Raw genomic sequence first — 18,514 nt, forward strand, 5'->3', positions numbered from 1 at the left:
CTTTGTGAGCTTTTCTTCTTGACTAGATTTATTACAGCCTTTGAACACCACGGTTCCTGTACCTTACCATTGCCTTCCTGTCTCATTGGAACGTACTTATGCAGAACTCCATGCAAATATCCCCTGAACATTTGCCACATTTCTTCCGTACTTTTCCCTGAGAACATCTGTTTCCAATTTAAGCTTCCAATTTCCTGCCTGATAGCCTCATAATTCCCCTTACTCCAATTAAACACTTTTCTAACTTGTCTGTTCCTATCTCTCTTCAATGCTGTTGTAAAGGAGATAGAATTATGATCACTATCTCCAGAATGCTCTCCCACTGAGAGATCTGACACCTGATCAGGTTCATTTCCCAATTCCAGACCAAGTACAGCCTCTCCTCTTGTAGGCTTATCTACATATTGTGTCAAGAAACCTTCCTGAACACACCTAACAAACTCCACCCATCTAAACCCCTCGCTCTAGGGAGATGCCAATCGATAGAAGAAAAATTGACAACAACCAGCAGTGGGAAGAGAACAGAGTATAGTTGTGGTGATCAGAGCTGGAAGTGGAGTACAAGGTGTACATTCTGTACATCTCTAATGTTAATGTTACTTTCCTGCTACTCATTCCTAACAGATTCTGCTTCATTTCCCTCCAGACCGTGTGTTTTAAATATCAATAGATGCATATGATAGTTACCTGTTCTGTCTGCATCAAGAGAGTCTCAATCACCTTTCATTTAGACCCTTTTTCATTCTCCATTTGGAAATATGTTCATTTCCCCCTTATGCACTGAACAAAATGCACCTCCTCCTCACACCACTCAAATCAGCTCTGCTGGATGAACTAAAGAAGGCAAAGGGCTGAATTTACAGTGCAGAGAGAAGCATGCAGCAGTAAGCTAACGGAATGCTCCAAGTCTAGCTGAAATAGAGACTTGCAGCTATTCAACTCCAGGACCAGGGGGAATTGTTTTGAACTTCATAAGGCTAGACTGGGCTTGCAGGGTTAAATTATAAAGTAATGACACAAACACGTGCTGTACAGCCTGCAATTTAAAGAATTTTTTGAAGCAATGTAACATTTCAAGGGGGAACTTCTTTACTCAGAGAGTGGTAGCTGTGTGGAAAGAGCTTCCAGTAGAAGTGGTAGAGGCAGGTTCGATATTGTCATTTAAAAAAAATTGTATAGGTATATGGACAGGAAAGGAATGGAGGATTATGGGCTGAGTGTGGGTCAGTGGGACTAGGTGAGAGTAAGCATTCGGCATGGACTAGAAGGGCCGAGATGGCCTGTTTCCGTGCTGTAATTGTTATATGGTTATATTTCTTTATGCAGAAGCTGGAACATTCAAAACACCGGCCAATTCTAATCTGAAATAGAAATGGCGTACCCATGGAAACAACTGTGTCAATGACAGTTCAAAAGGAGCCGCCTCCACAACCACTCAGCTTACGGTCAGTGTTCTACAGAATAAGACCACCAGGCCCTTTGGCCTAACTTATCGATGCCAACCAAGGTACTTACCTGAGCTCATCTCATCTGCCAGTGTTTGTCCCATATTCCTCTAAACTCTTCCCATCCAAGTACCCGCCTCTACCACTTCCTCTGACAGTCCACAGCCCTCTATGTGAGAAACCTGGCCCTCAGGTCCCTTTTACATTTTACCCCTCACACCCTTGCCCTGGGAAAAAGACAGACTTTCCAACTTGATTATGCTGCTTAGAGTTTTATGTGTCATGTTAGCCCTGAGCCTCCTTTGCTCCAGGAAAAGATAATACTGCCAGCCTATCTAGTCTGTTCCTGTAATTCAGGCCCTTCAGTCTCAGCAACATTCTTGTGAACCTTTTCTGCAACCTTCCTAGCACTAAGCAGCTAGAACTACACAAAAAACTCCAAGGGCAATCTCACCAACATCTCATACAGCTGTGATATGATGCCCCAGCTCCCATACTCAATGGCCAACCAATGCAGTCAATGGGTAAAATGGTGTCTTTATCACTTTGTCTACTCTCATCACCACTTTTGGACAACTTGTACCTCGGGTTTCTCTTTCCCAGCCCTCAAAAGCCCTGCCATTTACTGTGCAAACACTTCACAACACTTTGTACTTGTCAGAGTTTCTTGGCTCATGTTCCTGGTTGGTTCTGTTATAAACTTATAACCCTCTGCACTGCCACTGTGACATCTGCAAACTCACTAACCATACTACCTCATCCAACAGACGTCCCAGCACAGATAGGTGTGGCAAAGCAGTGGTCACAGGTCTCCAGTCAGAAAAACAGCCCTCCCCACAGCCTCCAAGGCAATTTTGTATCCAATTGGCTAGCTCAACCTGCATTTCACATAATCTAATCTTATGGACAAGCCTATGATTCAGGACCTTGTCAAATGCCTTGCTGAAGTCACGTACATCACATCTACTACTCTGCTCTCAATGACCCTACTGGTCACCTCTTCGAATAATACAATCAAATTAATGAGAAACAATTCTCCACACACAAAGCCATGCTAACTATCCTTAATTAGTCCTCGTCTTTTCAAATTCAGGTAGACCCAGTCTTTCAGAATCTCCTCCAGTAACTTTCCCCCTTAGGAAGTTAGGTTCATTGGCCTGTAGTTCTTTGCAGAAGGCACAAAATTAGGCACCCTCCAGTCTTCACACATGGCTAGTAAAGATACAAGTATCTCAGCCAGGGTAGAAGCAATTTCTTCCCTTGCTTCCCAAAATCCCCAAAGATACACTTGCTCAGTCCTAGCAGGTTTATTTAACTTTATGCACTTTCAGATATACAACTCCCCTTTTGTCGTGTAGGTGTACTTCAAGACATCACTATTCCCTCGCTTTCATGGCCATTACAGCCATCCTTCAGCATCGGCACTTCTCCGATAGTACACACCCAGTGATCTACCGCACTCCGCCATTCAGGCAGCGTGTTCCAGACTCCAGTCACCCTGAGCCTGCTGTTGAGGATCTGTGGGCATACGGTGCAAGAACAGACACTGACCCTATCTGCCATCTTGCCATTCACACCAACCCCATATCTTCTAATGTTTAAAAAATCTGCTTAAAACAAACTCCCACCGCCCTCCTGAACAAAATCCAAAGGGTCACAAGCACGTGATTAAGTATCTCTATCCAACGTGGCCAACTGTGGGACTGCGATCAATGGTTCTGAACACCAAGATGCCATCTTTTAAATTTATGTCAGAGGGAGAGAACTAAATGAGAGGTAAAGAGGAAATTCCATACATTGGCTTTTCATTTAAATTTCCCACATGCCAGATTCAATATGCAAAGCAGCATCCTCTCCATTTAAAACCCTTTACCCCAATGAAATTCAGCAACAAATATTTGCTTGCAGTATTCCTGTTAATGTTGTCCAGGACTTTAGCTTCTTCAAGTCACATCCAGAACAAGGACTCATGCTTCTGGAGAAATCCCCCTTCCCACCATCCTTCAGTGGCAACCTGAAGACCGCTAGATCTCTCCGATGTGGGTGTAAGCTTGCCTGTAGTCCCTGGGATAGGATTTCAATAGCAGTGCCAAGCATTATGGAGAAAAGACGTTTAAGCCAGGATCCTGTGTGGCCAACTGTACAATCTTGAGAATGACTTGCCAAGCTCACTGTGCCAATTACCAAAATAAATCCATTTCATTGGGGGACATTTTTACTGGTCTAGATTAACTCAGGAAAACAAAATACAGCCAGACTTGCAGGAGAGACTGGCACCAACACAAATTGCTCCAAGAATTAATTACATGGTATTTACAAAACAGACGTTGAACATAATCATCTTACCAGGTGAATAAACACAAGCTGAGAGGAAAGCACTCTGCCTTCAGGTGACATTCTTAAGCGATCAGTGGACATTTGTTTATCCTTCCCAATAAATAAGAAAGCCATCGGATGCACAAGAGTGCAGCCTTTTATAGCCAACACCTCATGTAGATTAATCAGACATCAATTAGCCACAAAGCTCTCCTTGTGATTCAGTCTAACAGTTCCAAACCTGGAAGCACGAGGATAAAGGGAATAGGGTTTTCACTGAAGAATTTTGTTGGTGAGCTTTCAATTCCTGGGCAAATTACAATTCAAATGTACAGTAATGTTCTTGTGTTGTACGTTATAGTGGCATAGTATTTATGAGTCCAATGTTTTTACTGCAGATTATAAACCATAGGGTACAGATTAGTTGATAGTGTTCAGAGTAAAATAATTAAATATATTAGTTCGGTCACTACTTCCAATAAGAATCCATAGAACTTCAAAGTTTCCATTGATGCTAGGGCATATTTATTAGTTTTCTTTAAGTACTGACTGGGGTTTTTGTTTTGATTGAAGTAATTTGCCATAGTTACACTAATTTCTTCAGTTTATTATTTGTATTGTCCTACAAGTATAGTTACCATTCTCCATAGAAACGCAGAGATAAATTTCTAACTGAAGTAAATCACACAAAACACTTGTAAGGATCACCAATGGAATCCCACATTACACCAGTTAACATGGCCTTTTCAAGTCTCCTCACAGTACACGACGAGAAATAGATGCAAAAACCAGAATGGTATTTATTTCTAATGTGAATTGCAATCTCAGCTTTAGTTTTCAAAACTGCTCTTTGAAAATGATTTAAATAAATTGAAAAGGATACAGTTCATCTAGAAAGTGTTTATTTTACAGTTAAGCTAGGAAGAGAGACTGTACAACGAGCGTGACTAATGTTACCAAAAGCATGAAACAACAGCCACAGCAGGTGGAGCAATAGGTTCTGCCTATTTAAAAACCCGAATGGAGGATTCAGAAACAACTAAAGCCAGCTGGTTGAAGAAATCTTTGGCATTGCAGTGAAGCAGTTTATCTGCGCAAGAAAAGGTATAGAACAAAAATGAATGACAGTGCAAAAAGCAAAACCAAAAATTCAAAACTTAAATTTTAGTTCCAGTGCAAAGATATGCAAGCTTTCATGGTTATGAGGCAATAAGGGAGCAACAGGTTAAAAGCAGATTAGTTGAATGCCATGTTCAGAGGAGAGAGTAATGCATACGCATTATCCAGTTATTTGGGGCATTTCCAAAAGCAATACGATCCATTAGAAAATGCTAAATCAAACTCAAGATTAAAATGCATCATTCCAAAATTAAACTGTAGGGTGGAGATATCCATTCCAAAAATCCTCTTCCTATATTCTAGTCCTTCCTTTTGAAGTGAAAGATTTCCAAAGTCCAGCCACTGGACAGTGCCCTATCTACTAGTTAATTGAATAAGCAAATGACATTTGACACACAAGCTAAACCAATGACCAATGGTACCACATAAACTATAGCACTGATTTGGAAGAGATTTGCAGTTCACCATGAACCTAGTTATCAACTGCTAGGCTGAAAGTGGTAGCTTTGTACCTATAATCTTTCATGGGTATTGATCAAAACTTTTTACTTACTGAGTAGGGAGATGATTCCCACTGGCAAGGGGATCTACCAACAATGATTTCAGATAATTTCAAAATGGTTTTCTCCCCCCCACGCTGGACTATTTTTGGCTCTCCATAGTTGATTAAGTTGTTTGAGATGTGGAGAGTGCAAGGAGTGAAGGAAGGGTCATCCACGGAGATTCCAAAGATGTAACAAATGATGAGCTATCCAGTGTTGAAGAGTGTTTGCTTAAGCCCAGGAGGAGAAATGGGCTAATTGAGCATTTATAATGGTCTATTATACTTCAATCAAAATAACAAATTTTGCTTGGTTCAGTGCCATAACTTAGTGTCCTAGGAACAGGTCCCAGGATCTTAGGGCTGGAATCTTGTGCTACAATAAAATACTCTCATCACTGCCTCTCCCAAATAAAGCTAAAAACAGACAATACTGGAAACACTCAATTATTCAGGCATTATCTGTGAAGAGAAACTGAAGTAGTGTTTTCAGCCTTAGAACCCTGTATCAGAATTGATACGATTCCGACAGGCTCACCAAATGCTATCACAATTTTCTTTCCATAGATGTTGCACAACTTTCGGAGCTTTTCTGTTTTTATTTCAGACTTCAAGCACCTGCAATTTCACTTCTGATTTCTAGCTGAAACTGAACCACACAAGACACCCACTTCCTTTGGTATTAACCACATGACCGCTGTCGACACTGCACGAGTGGCCAGATGCTTTCAGACCGCAGGAACCAAACCAAACACAATTCCTGCCCCAAATACCAGGCCGGTATCCAAATCCAGCAAAAGTGCCAAGTAGGGTTGAACTCCTATTTTGTGTTAGTGCGAGTAGGTGCATTTATTACCTAAATAAAAGGGAAGTTAGAGACAAACAGAAGATGGTGAATGTAAGAAGATAGGGAAAAAAGTATGAGTTTCCTAAAAATTTACTGATTAGTACAACATGATGAAACTCAGTGGAAGTTATGAGTTGCACTAATGCACGCGAATAACAGACACACATACACACACACACACACAAACACGGGCACACACACACACACACACACACAACCGTGCACGAGTGAATGTGACCAAACTTTTGGAACTACACAAGATGTCTGCAACCACTTGGTTAATTTTGTATGGATACATTTGTTTTGGGAGGGACCGCGCAGCTGTTGCCTTAGGTATTAAAACTGAAGAGTTAATCCAGCAATGTACACACACAATATTATAGAACTGACCAAAGGTTTAGGATTGCAGTTTGCATTCCTGTTTTATTAAGTTCTAAACATTTGTCTGGGAAATTCTGCAATCTTAGAGAAAGCAAACGAACTTCAGGATTAAATAGGGTTAAAAAAATTAAACCAAAGATTTAAATACAGCATACCAATGATTAATACACTGTTATCCAGAATCAAACAGGTTCCATTATGCAGGAGAGACTTTTAAAGATAATGTCAAGTTAAATCAGTTCATTAGACATGTAATGATTAGTGGACTGCAAATGAACAGAGTGAAGAGGTTATGAGTCAGTTTTGGGTATAGAAAAGGAGTTGGAGGGGAGCTTATTAGGTACAATGTCAGAGGACTATGGTAAGGTGGACAACGAATGAAACAAGCATAGGAAAAGATTTACATTGATGTCATATCGTTGAGAGCATGGTCCAATTCCTCACTGATGGCCTTGTACTTCAGCTTCTGGGCATACAACTCATCTGGAGGACCGGAAGCAGCGGAGCAGAACAGAATGCGATGTGATGAAAGGAGAGGGGGTGATGAAAGGTCACAGCATCCAGTGCAGAGAGGAGAGCAGGAAAGAGTGGAAGAGTCAGATGCAAAGGAAGAACAAAAATAGAGAAAAATTAACCCAGGAATGGAAAAAAAATAGTGCAACTTACTTCCCCTGAGAAAGAAAACTGATCAGTCTCCTTACAGAATTGATGACTTCTAGATTTTGTCCATAAGACTCTTCTAAACAGGCTAATATTCTGGCAGCCAAGAATGAAAAATAATCTCCCCATACTCCATTGGAAAGAGAATGGCAGCACCTCAATTGTGAGCAGATCGAATCCATGCTGAGACAAAGAATCACCCCAGCCTGCCCCTGGTATACACCAAACATGGGACAACACTAGCCCAAATCAGAAGGGGGGGGGGGAAAACTGGGCCCAAACAGCCCCAGGCTGCCATTATACATAGCAAACATGGGACAAAATTAGCCCAAATCAGAAGGGGGGGTGGAATTGGGCCCAAACTGCTCCAGGCTGCCATTATACATAGCAAACATGGGACAAAACTAGCCCAAATCAGAAGGGGGGGGGTGGAATTGGGCCCAAACTGCCCCAGGCTGCCATTATACATAGCAAACATGGGACAAAACTAGCCCAAATCAGAAGGGGGGGGTGGAATTGGGCCCAAACTGCCCCAGGCTACCATTATACATAGCAAACATGGGACAAAACTAGCCCAAATCAGAAGGGGGGGTGGAATTGGGCCCAAACTGCCCCAGGCTACCATTATACATAGCAAACATGGATGGATGGATGGACCTGGCGCAAAACATGGGGGGGGGGGGGGGCATCCAAGCTCAAAACATCTCCCAGAAAATCTTCCACTCCAATGAACCATCCCCCAACTCTAAAAGCCCCCAGAAAACTTCCCCCCTTGCCAAAAGCTGCAGCAGACAGGGTGTCACCCCAGCACTCTGGGAATCAGCAAGAGGTGGTGCTGGGGATGGGTCAATCACCTGCCAGACAAGCCTACAGGAAATCCAAAGGAGAGCAGATAGTAGCCTACTTCCACCCAGGTCATCAAGCTCTTACATATGCCATTGTATTCCAGACCCCTGAGGCAGCAGAAGGATCAGACAGACCAGTAACAATGTCTCTAATCACAAACTAACAGTAGAGGCTCTGCTCACTAGGCTGAGGCCACTTCAGCAATTTACAATCATACCTTCCAAGTCATCGATGGATTTTTCCAACTTGGCAACAGTCCTCTCTGCAAATTCAGCACGGGTTTCAGCCTGAAATCACCAAGGAGATTCCACATGTTTAGGATGCTGCAGCCAGATTGGGATCCAAATTCCAACAGGAAGCTCCACTTACCTCTTTCAGTTTGTCACTTAGGACCTTTATTTCCTCCTCATACTTGTCTTCCTTTTGTGAGTACTGTACAGAAAGAACAAGCAGGGAAATGCTCCATCAACAAACATTCTGACCCATCTGGAGTATCTGCCTCACCAAGCTTCCTGGCCCAAAGACAATCCCAGAGCAAAGCATTCACTGCAAGAAGTGAGGGAATCTGTATTTGAAAAGGCATTCTCTAAAACAATCTCGTAAAGATATTCCATATTAAAATCCTGCCGTTCAATATTCCTCTTAATCGTGACAACACCCCATTCACATTCAGCAATGCCCCTTGCACTTTCCTTTCTCCAAGGAGTAAAGAACTGATGTTCCTGCAACAAGTAACTGAATTATTTGAAGGTGTATATAATACTGTGGCAAAGTTAGCCAAGTTGATGTAGCAGAGATTAGAATTGTAGTTCAAGGAAATGGGCAATCTCCTTGCAACCATTAAATACTCATTAATACCAACCCTACTTTTATTTTGCTTTATTTAGAGATACAGCACAGTACCAAGCCCACCCACCCAATTACACCCATATGAAGAATGACCTATTAACCCATACATGTTTGGAATGTGGGAAGAAACCAGAGCACTCGGAGGAAACCCCTGCTTTTAATGAGGCAATATAAAAACTCCTTAGAGACCGTGGCGGAATTAGTCCCAGGTTGCTGAGACTGTAATGGCATTATGCTACTGCTACACCACTTGATCACCCAATTTTATTCTCCATCACATTCCAATTGGTCCTAATTTTCTATCACATTCCAATTAGCCTCTACCCTACATTCGCCCACTTACCTACACAGTTTACAGCACGAGACAACTCTGGGGTGTGGGAAGAAATAGGAGCACCCTGAGGAAACCCGCGTGGTCATAGGCAGAATGTGCAAACTCCTCTCAAACTGTACCAGGACTGAACCTAGGTCACTGGAGCCATGAAGAAGCAGCTTTACTAAGCAAGACGCTGTGCACATACAGAGCCAATGATTAACTTATAATGCTGTACACAGTTGATAAAGCAGAGATGATTCCATGGCCTACCTTCTCAGCCTGAGCCTCCAGTGACTTAAGGTTGTTGGTCACAGTTTTCAACTCTTCTTCAAGCTCAGCAGATTTACTGTTTCACATCAGAGCAGAAAAGGGGAAAGAAAAGCAAAAATAAAAACAGCAGGGGGAAGAAGGGAAATCGGGAAATGGGCAAAGGTGGGGAAATTGCCAGCAGGGGGAGAAAGGAGAGTTCAAGAGAGCAAGTGAAAGAGAAAGAAAAACGATTTATTGAAAAGGCTTTGCTGGAGCACTAGAGGTGACCTTAAAGCATCAGAGTCATCCAGAACTTATCCAATGTGAAACTTGGCTCAAGTACTACTTTCAAGGAATGAGGAAGGTAAGTAGGACATTGGCTTTTGTTCTTAAGAGTCGTAGAGCAGGCAGGATTTGATGTCGCTTTACAGGGTGCTGGTGAGATGACACCAGGAGAACTGCAAACATTCTTGGTCTCCATAGTCCAAGGAATGACCAGACCCACTGCAGACAGTTATTTCCTAGGATGAGGGAGTTGACATGTGAAGAGAAGTAGAACAGGCAGTTCACAAAACTGAGAGGTGGCCTTACTGAAACAAGCTTCTGCAAGGGATTGTAAGGGTGGATACAGGAGGGTCATTTCAGCAGAACTTGCTGCCCATTGACATGGAATTTCTTTTCTCAGAGTTGCAGATCTGGCGTTCTCTGCCCCAGAATGCACTGTATACTCCAGGTCAAGACTGGCAGATAACTAAACTACAAGGGAGGGGTGGGGTTCAAGGAGAGAGCAGGAAAGTAGCGTTGAGACCAAGACAAGATCATCTGTTCACGATAGAGCAGGCACAGGGGACCAATTGGTATACTCCTGCTCCTGTTTCATATCCCTATTTTGTACCAAGAAAAATAGTGAATAATTTACTATGCTTTTGGAAAAGCAGGCTTGTAATTTTTTTAAAAAAGTGACAACCAGTTGCTTTAAGGACCCTGGAAGAAATAATACATTAAGATTGAAATCCCGACACCAACAGATTGCAGAGTGCAGAAGAGGCAACAGGGAAGAGCGAGTTGACTAATCCTTCCTAAACACCAAGGCAGCACAAAGCAAATCCCCCAGTGTTTCAACAGCGCACTACAGCACATTGTGATGTGAGTCCGTGCAGACGGTATTAGTTCCAGTACCTTGCCTTCTGCTGCCACTAAAGATCTCAAGGTTTGGTCCATTACTCTAACCTCCTCTTCCACTCGGCGAGCACGACTAAGAGAGATCACGAGAAATGCACGTGGCCACAAAATAGTGTGCAATGAAAGCATGCAGTGAAGAAGAGATAACACGTTAAAACCCCATATGGAAAACAGCCAAGACATTTAACATCTGGAATAGCTTCGTCAGTCCTTTAAATCTTTGAGTACAGGGCTTGGGTCATATGGCTGGGTGGGGTGATATTTTCTACTTGCGGATTTGTCGTGAGCTCAATGATTTCAGGAGAGACACGGCCTATTATCTTTAAAAGAGGGGAGCTGGTATTTGCATTTATTGTACTCAAAGACTTAATTTTTCAAGATCTTTCAGCATTGTGTTTGCAAGCAGGTTTTAATGTTTGCTAGTCAGTGTCGCCGGCATGGTGAAGGTGTACGTACGATTCAGAGAGCTCAGCTCGCTCCTCAGTCCGCTCCAAGTCACTCTCAATAATGACCAGTTTACGGGCAACCTAAAAGAGAAAACGCAGGAGTCATCTGTTGACTGAGACACGCCTGGAAACAGACTGGATTTACCTAGTCTTTATTGGGTAAAATGTAGCTCTTGGGGCAAAAGTCCAAATGAATAAGGGTGGAGCTTCTTCTACTGCCAATTGTGTTACAATTTTTAGATAGTTACCTTTAGAACTGGCCATACCCCCAGCTCCCTTTGCCGACGTTTGCCTAGGCTTCTTCTACACAACGATCAGGTCTCGCGGGCAACTAACCTCTTCATATTTGCGGTCAGCCTCCTCTGCAATATGTTTAGCCTCCTTAAGCTGGATCTCCTGCAGTTCCATCTTTTCCTCATCTTTCAGGGCTCTGTTCTCAATAACCTTCATCCCTCTGCGGAGAAAAACATGCAAACAAACATTACGATACTGAAAGTAATCACTTCTGTTGGTATGGAACAGGGGTGGGCAAACTTTTTGACTTGTGGGCCACAAAGGATTCTAAGATTTGACAGGGGGGCCGGACCAGGAGCAGATGGATGGAGTGTTTTGGTAATACACCTCATAAGAGAAAATAAAATATCATGGGATATGTAGAAAACATGTGCTTTAATTTCAATTGAAAATGAACAAATGCATTACAACAAAATATCTGTCTTTGAAGTCCCATGGTATTTAGCTATTTATTGAAATGACTTTTAAAACACTGAAAATTAAATGAATAAAATACAGCTTTTTTAATAGTAACAGTTATTATTTTAAAGCATTGAAAATTCTGTTATCCTTCAAGGTATTATCATCATCACTCTCCTCCTGACTGTCTTTATTTCAAAAACGGTAGGAGATGCAGGTCTACTTGTCCTGCTCCTTCTTATTCAATTGTCCCCTGTGCCAAAACTCAACAACGACCAGCACAAGGACAGAACAGTGACAGAGTGCCAGTATGCGGACCGCGTTATTTGATCTGGAGCGCATTTTTTATTTTGAGAACGTACGTGCACCTGCGCACTACTCATGTCCATCACTTAACAGAAATGACATGTAACATGAAAGGCTTATTGAAAAAAATATTTTCAAATGCATTTTTTACATAACACAACGAAGAAACTTATTTTTAATTTCAGTGGGAACAGTGTTGTTGGTCTCCCTTTTTAGCCAGCGCATCAAAGTCTGGATTTAGTTTCGTTGTGGCGATTCTCAGGATGGATCTGAGGTGTTGGTCAGTTAACTTGGATCTGTGGCTGGCTTTGTTGATGTTCATGACGCTAAATGCCTGTTCACACAAATAGGTAGAGCTGAATAAAGAGTAAAGTGCAAATGTGGAGTAATACGCTGCACCTCAACAAAGGTCAATGTGTAGTGGTGTGCTACATGCAGCGCTAAAATTACGACACAGAGTCGGTAACTGCAGTCGAAGAAAAAAACTTTATTCGAAATCCTCAGCCTCACTTTTAAGCCTCCCTCAACCTGCCCCCCGTGGCGCAGAGGCTCCAAAGCTCTGTGCTCGCAAATCCCCGCAGGCTATCTCCCTTAGCCAGAACGCTGGCTAATTGTGAGCCGGTTCGGATGTGCCAGGAAATGGGTCGCCACAAATGTATATAGAGTGCGTCATCTATTGGGGAAAAACGTTAACAAGGTTTATTAATATAATTTCATCAAGTTCTGCGGGCCGGATTAAAAAGCTTAACGGGCCGCATATGGCCCCCGGGCCGTAGTTTGCCCGTGCCTGTTATGGAAACTGCAGTGAGAGTGGGAAAGAGAATGAAGATCACAAACTTTCTTCGGTAGTAGCTAGCAGAGTTTTCACTTTGCTCTCCGGAAGCTCGCAAACCTCAGCCCGCATCACATGCTGGGTCTGAGCCACACCTTCCAAACAGCTTCAGGCATGAATCTGGTATGTCACATAGGCCCCTAGTCAGTCAACCAGGCTTTCCCAGCACCAATATCGATTAAACCCAGCTTCATACTGACTTCCCTCAGCCAAATCCGCAGAAATACTAACTGATTATTAGCTAATCTACTTCCTCCTCGTTTTTATGGACTTTCTCATGTTGAAATCAAACAGCTCAAATGTTGCTATCTGGAAGTGTTCCTTATTAATTAACGTAGAAGGTGCGAGACAGGAGAGGCAGTCAAGCAGGGTCAAACTTTGTTACACATCTTTAGTCCAACAGAACTCAAGAGGGTGGAAACCCAAATGCTCATTCCCCATCAATGGAAGATATTCTTGCAATCCAAAATTCAGTTACATTCAGTATATTTATACAGAAGGTAAATACAGAAGTATATTTATACTGGTGCTCTCTAGCTGCTGAACAGCCAATTTGTGTACAGTCTGAAAAGATGAATGAATGTTTGAGAGACCAGCAGGCTGTATTTACTGGCCGCTTGACAGACCAGCAGGCTGTATTTACTGGTCACTTGAGAGACCAGCAGGCTGTATTTACTGGCCGCTTGACAGACCAGCAGGCTGTATTTACTGGCCGCTTGACAGACCAGCAGGCTGTATTTACTGGCCGCTTGACAGACCAGCAGGCTGTATTTACTGGCCGCTTGACAGACCAGCATGCTGTATTTACTGGCCGCTTGACAGACCAGCAGGCTGTATTTACTGGCTGCTTGACAGACCAGCAGGCTGTATTTACTGGTCACTTGAGAGACCAGCAGGCTGTATTTACTGGCCGCTTGAGAGACCAGCAGGCTGTATTTACTGGCCGCTTGAGAGACCAGCAGGCTGTATTTACTGGTCACTTGAGAGACCAGCAGGCTGTATTTACTGGCCGCTTGACAGACCAGCAGGCTGTATTTACTGGTGGTTGCAAGATGCAGGCATCTGCCAGATGGGTTCTCTGTTCATGGCTGCATTTACAACTTGTGAACTGTCCGTGTTACAAACAAGTTCTGCCATGTATGGAGACTCCTCGATGAGGGCAAGAACTTCATGTGCTGTATTCTTCCAGCTTGTGCGAAAGCACAGCAGTGAAATTAAAAAGGAAAATTAGAAAAACAGAGAGAACATTAATCCAATGGGCAAGAAAGACCTGAGAAAATCTAAAAAATCCTTTTGATGCAGATAAAGGGCAGGAGCACAAGAGAACAATGGTGAAAAGAGTAGTGGATATTGAGGACTAAAAAGGTGAGCCATATATCTGCTGAAGAACATGGGCAAGATCCACAATAAATTTTTGGTACCAGTTGTACTTCAGGTGAATACTCAATAAAGTCAATATAGTAAAAGCAAAACTTCACCTTTTGGCACTTTTGAAAACAGATAAATCTCCACTGCAAGATGTAATCTGTCCTACAGCAATGGGGGAAACAACAGAAGCTCTCACTCCCTGGCTACAAATGTAGTGTCAGATCACTGCTCATAAGACTAAGACACAGGAGCAGAATTAGGGAACTTGGTCCATTGAATCTGCTCCGCCATTCCATCATGGCTGTTTTATTATCCCTCTCAATCCCCGTTCTCCTGCTTTCCCCTCCCTAACCTTTGACACTCTGACTAATCAATAGCCTATCAACTTCCACTTTTAATACAGGCATCCCCAGCTTTACGAATGTTCACTTTACGCTGCTTCGCTTTTACAAACGACCTTCATTAGTAACCTGTTTTCGCATTACAAGGAGGATTGCAAGTTTTTTGCTTTTACGAAAATTTTTCCCGTATAAATTAATGGTACTTCGCTTTACGCCATTTTGGCTTAAAAAAGGCTTTTACCTTTGTAAAAGCGGGGGGGGGGGGGGGGGGTGGGAACACCTGTATAGACTCATCCACTCTATCCGGGCCTTTCAATATTTAATAGGTTACAGTGGGATCTCCCCTCATTCTACTAAACACCAGCAAGTACAGGCCCAGAGCCATCAAACGTTCCTCATACATTAACCCTTTTATTCCAAGACTCACTCCAATGCCAGCATATCCTTTATCAGATAAGGAACCCAAAACTGTTCGTGGTACTCCAGGTGCGGTCTGACCCATGCCGTATAAAGCCTCAGCTTTATAATGTGGTACCACCGTTTACAAAGGTAGGTGGGAATGATTAATCACAGGCCAGTTAGTTTAACTCCTGACAGCAGGGAAATTGTTTCAATTGATCCTAAGAGATGGTATAATCTGCCATTTAAAAAGATACTGATCCAGAAGAGTCAGTCTGAATTTGTTATTTTCTCAACAACTGGAACTGAGTGGATAAAAATAGAGGTTGTCGAGGACAGTGTGTCTGATGTGGTCTACACGGATTTCATCAGGGTGTCTGATCCACCCTCTAAATGGGATATCGTTAATCAGCAAGAGCTCATGGAATCCATGAAGGTGCAGAAAAATGAGAAGGGTTGAAGATGATTTTGTTACTGGAAAACCATCAGCCCCAAAAAAACTCTGTACGTCAATGATCCTTTTGATTTTGTTAAACAAGTACTCCCTGCCATAAATGTATGTACTTAAGAATAGCTGAAATAAGACTCCCCCACTATAGGAAACATCCTCTCCACATCCACTCTATCTAGGCCTTTCAACATTCAATAGATTTCAATGAGTTCCTTCCTGATTCTTCGATATTCCAACATTCATCAGAGCCATCAAACACTTCTCATACGATTAGCCTTTCACTCACAGAATCATTTTTGTGAATCTTTTTTGAACCCCCTCCAAGGTCAGCACAAACTTTTTTAGGTAAGGGGGCCAAAACTGCTCACATTATTCCAAGTGATGCCTCACCAGTGCCTTACAAGGCCTAACCATTACATCCTTGTTTTTTTAATATGTTCTAGTCCTCCCAAAATGAATACTAACATTACATTTGCTTTCCTCACCACCAACGCAACCTATAAGTTAAACTTTAGGGACTTCAAAGTCTCTGTACATTTCAGATTTTTGAAATTTCTCCCCATCTACACTTTCATTTCTTCTACCAAAGTGCATGACCAAACACATTCCAACACTGTATTCCATCGCCACTTCTATGCCCATTCTTCCAATCTGTCTAAGTCCTTCTGCAGCCTCCCGACTTTTTCAACACTACCAGCCCCTCCATCTATCTTCAAGCTTGGCCACAAAGCCATCAATTCCATCATCTAAATCACTGACATATAACATAAAAATATAAAATATAACATAAAAAAACATATAACATAAAACATTGGTCCCACCACCAATCCCTGCAGAACACCACTGGCTACCAGAAACTAATCAGAAAAGGTTCCCTTTATTCTGACTGTTTGCCTCCTGCCAATCAGCCAATGCTCTACCATGCTAGTATCTTTCCTGTAATGCCATGGGCTCATAGTTTTTTAAGCAGTTTCTTATGTGCACCTTGTCAAAGACCTTCTAAAAATCCAAGAACACAACATCCACCGATTCTCCTTTGTCTGTCCTGCTCGTTATTTCCTCAAATAATTCTGACAGATCTGTCAGGCAAGATTTTGACTTTGGCCCGTTTACCATGTGCCTCCAAGTACACCAAAACCTTAACAATTAACTCCAACACCTTCCCAACTACTGGGGTCAGGCTAACTGGGCTACAATTTCATTTCTTCTGCCTCTCTCCCTACTTGAAGAGTGGAGTGGCATTTGCAAATTTCCAGTCTTCTGAAACCATGCCAAAATATAGTGATTCTTGAAGGATCATTACTAGTGTCTTCACAATCTCTTCAACCACCTCTTTCGGAACCAAGGGGTGTTGACCATCTAGTCCAGGTGACTTATCTACCTTGAGATCTTACAGCTTCCAAAATACCTTCTCCCTAGTAATAGCAAACTGCACCCACTCTCAAATTTCTGGCAGACTGCTAGTGTTTTCCACAGTGAACACTGATGCAAAATACTTTTTAAGTTCGTTTGCCATTTCCTTGTCTCCTATTACTACCCCTCCAGCATTATTTCCAGCGGTCTGTATTCTACTCTTGCCTCTCTTTTACTCTTTATATACCTGAAAAAAAACTTTTGGCACCCTCTTTGATATGATTGGCTAGCTTACCTTCATATTTCATCTTTTCCCTCATTCCGGCTTTTTTAGTTGCCTTCTGTTGGCTCCCCAATCCTCTAACTTCCCACTAATTCTGTAATATGCCCCCTTTTTTGCTTTTTTGTTGGCTTTGACTTCCTTTGTCAACCATGGTTGTGTCATCCTGCCTTTAGAATATGAAAGTCATTAAGCCCAGTTATTCACAAACGGACAATAATTACATACACGAATCTACAGGAAGGGGAGTGTGTCTTTCTTGTAATGCCATGGGCTCATAGCTTTTTAAGCAGTTTCTTGTGTGCACCATGTCAAAGACCTTCTAAAAATCCAAGTCCAGAACATCCACCGCAATGGGGAGCGTGCCAAAGAGATTCCCAAGGATGTTGCTTGGGATGGAGCATTTCAGCTATGCAGGAGAGGCAGATCTTCCCTGGGGTGGGAGGCTAATGGAGGCATGTAAAATTTAGAGTGGCATAGACAGGGGAGGCTGCAGGAGTCTTTCATCTTAGAGAGGATCAAACCTAAAGGATTTGTAGGGTCAGGAGAAAGAAGTTTAAGCTGGAATCTGAGGGTGCCCTTCTTCACCCAGAGAGTGGCGAGTACCTGCACTGCCCTGTGGTGGAGCAGAGACACGAACAACGTTTAAGTGTCTGGATGAACACTTGGAGCCGAGGTGTAAGTGGCAATGGGCTAAGCGCTGGAAGGAGGAGTTAATTTGGACGTATACTCGCTACTCAACATAAACATGATGGGGCTAATGGCCTGATTTCAATGGAGGGAACAGGAAGGAAAGTTCTCTCCTGAGCAGTGGGATCAGAGCCTGGGGAGCAGATTTGAAGTGACTGGTATAAGCATTCAAGGGGAGAGGAGGAACGATGCCCCCCGCCTCAAAAGCACTATGACTCCCAGTTTTAAATGGGCCAGGGCTACAGAGAAACAATGAAGTTGTGTGCTGGCAGAAGCCACGACCTGCAACAATGCGGACCCACGCTCCTTCCTGACTGATGAAGGAATGAGGAGCCAAAAGGCCTCCCTCTGCATCTCCCACGACAGAGCCATCCTCGTGTCTTGACCTGGCCCACCTCGCCGGTGGGTGGAGAATGGGTTTTGGGAGCTGTCAGGTAACACTGCAGCACAAGCCCCACAATGTAACACAACACCACGCATGTTTAATTTGGATAATGCAAATGGAGAGGAAAAGCTTTGCACAATGGCCATTTGCATTGAAAGCACTCTCCAGCCAGAGCTCCCCCATCCCCCACATCAAATCCCAGGCAGACAGAATGCTCAG

The 18,514-nt window shown here is 42.9% G+C and overlaps 1 protein-coding gene across 13 annotated transcripts in view; it reads right to left on the bottom strand.

Annotated features, from left to right (window-relative positions):
- The window catches only part of tpm1 (tropomyosin 1 (alpha)), a 45,834-nt gene that overhangs the window by 12,326 nt on the left and 14,994 nt on the right, over window positions 1-18,514 (bottom strand). For 7 of the 13 annotated variants that reach the window (XM_059945970.1, XM_059945967.1, XM_059945965.1 and 4 more), the window contains 5 exons: window positions 11,534-11,651; window positions 11,208-11,278; window positions 9,591-9,666; window positions 8,525-8,587; window positions 8,373-8,442 (listed from right to left, as the gene is read on the bottom strand). In XM_059945970.1, the coding sequence (XP_059801953.1) occupies window positions 8,373-8,442; window positions 8,525-8,587; window positions 9,591-9,666; window positions 11,208-11,278; window positions 11,534-11,651 (398 nt within the window). Of the gene's footprint in view, window positions 1-8,372; window positions 8,443-8,524; window positions 8,588-9,590; window positions 9,667-10,748; window positions 10,825-11,207; window positions 11,279-11,533; window positions 11,652-18,514 lie in introns of all 13 variants that reach the window. The other 6 variants (XM_059945966.1, XM_059945964.1, XM_059945968.1 and 3 more) reach the window with 1 other exon arrangement.

This window comes from Hypanus sabinus, chromosome 21 (genome assembly GCF_030144855.1).
Source record: "Hypanus sabinus isolate sHypSab1 chromosome 21, sHypSab1.hap1, whole genome shotgun sequence".
NCBI lineage: Eukaryota > Metazoa > Chordata > Chondrichthyes > Myliobatiformes > Dasyatidae > Hypanus > Hypanus sabinus.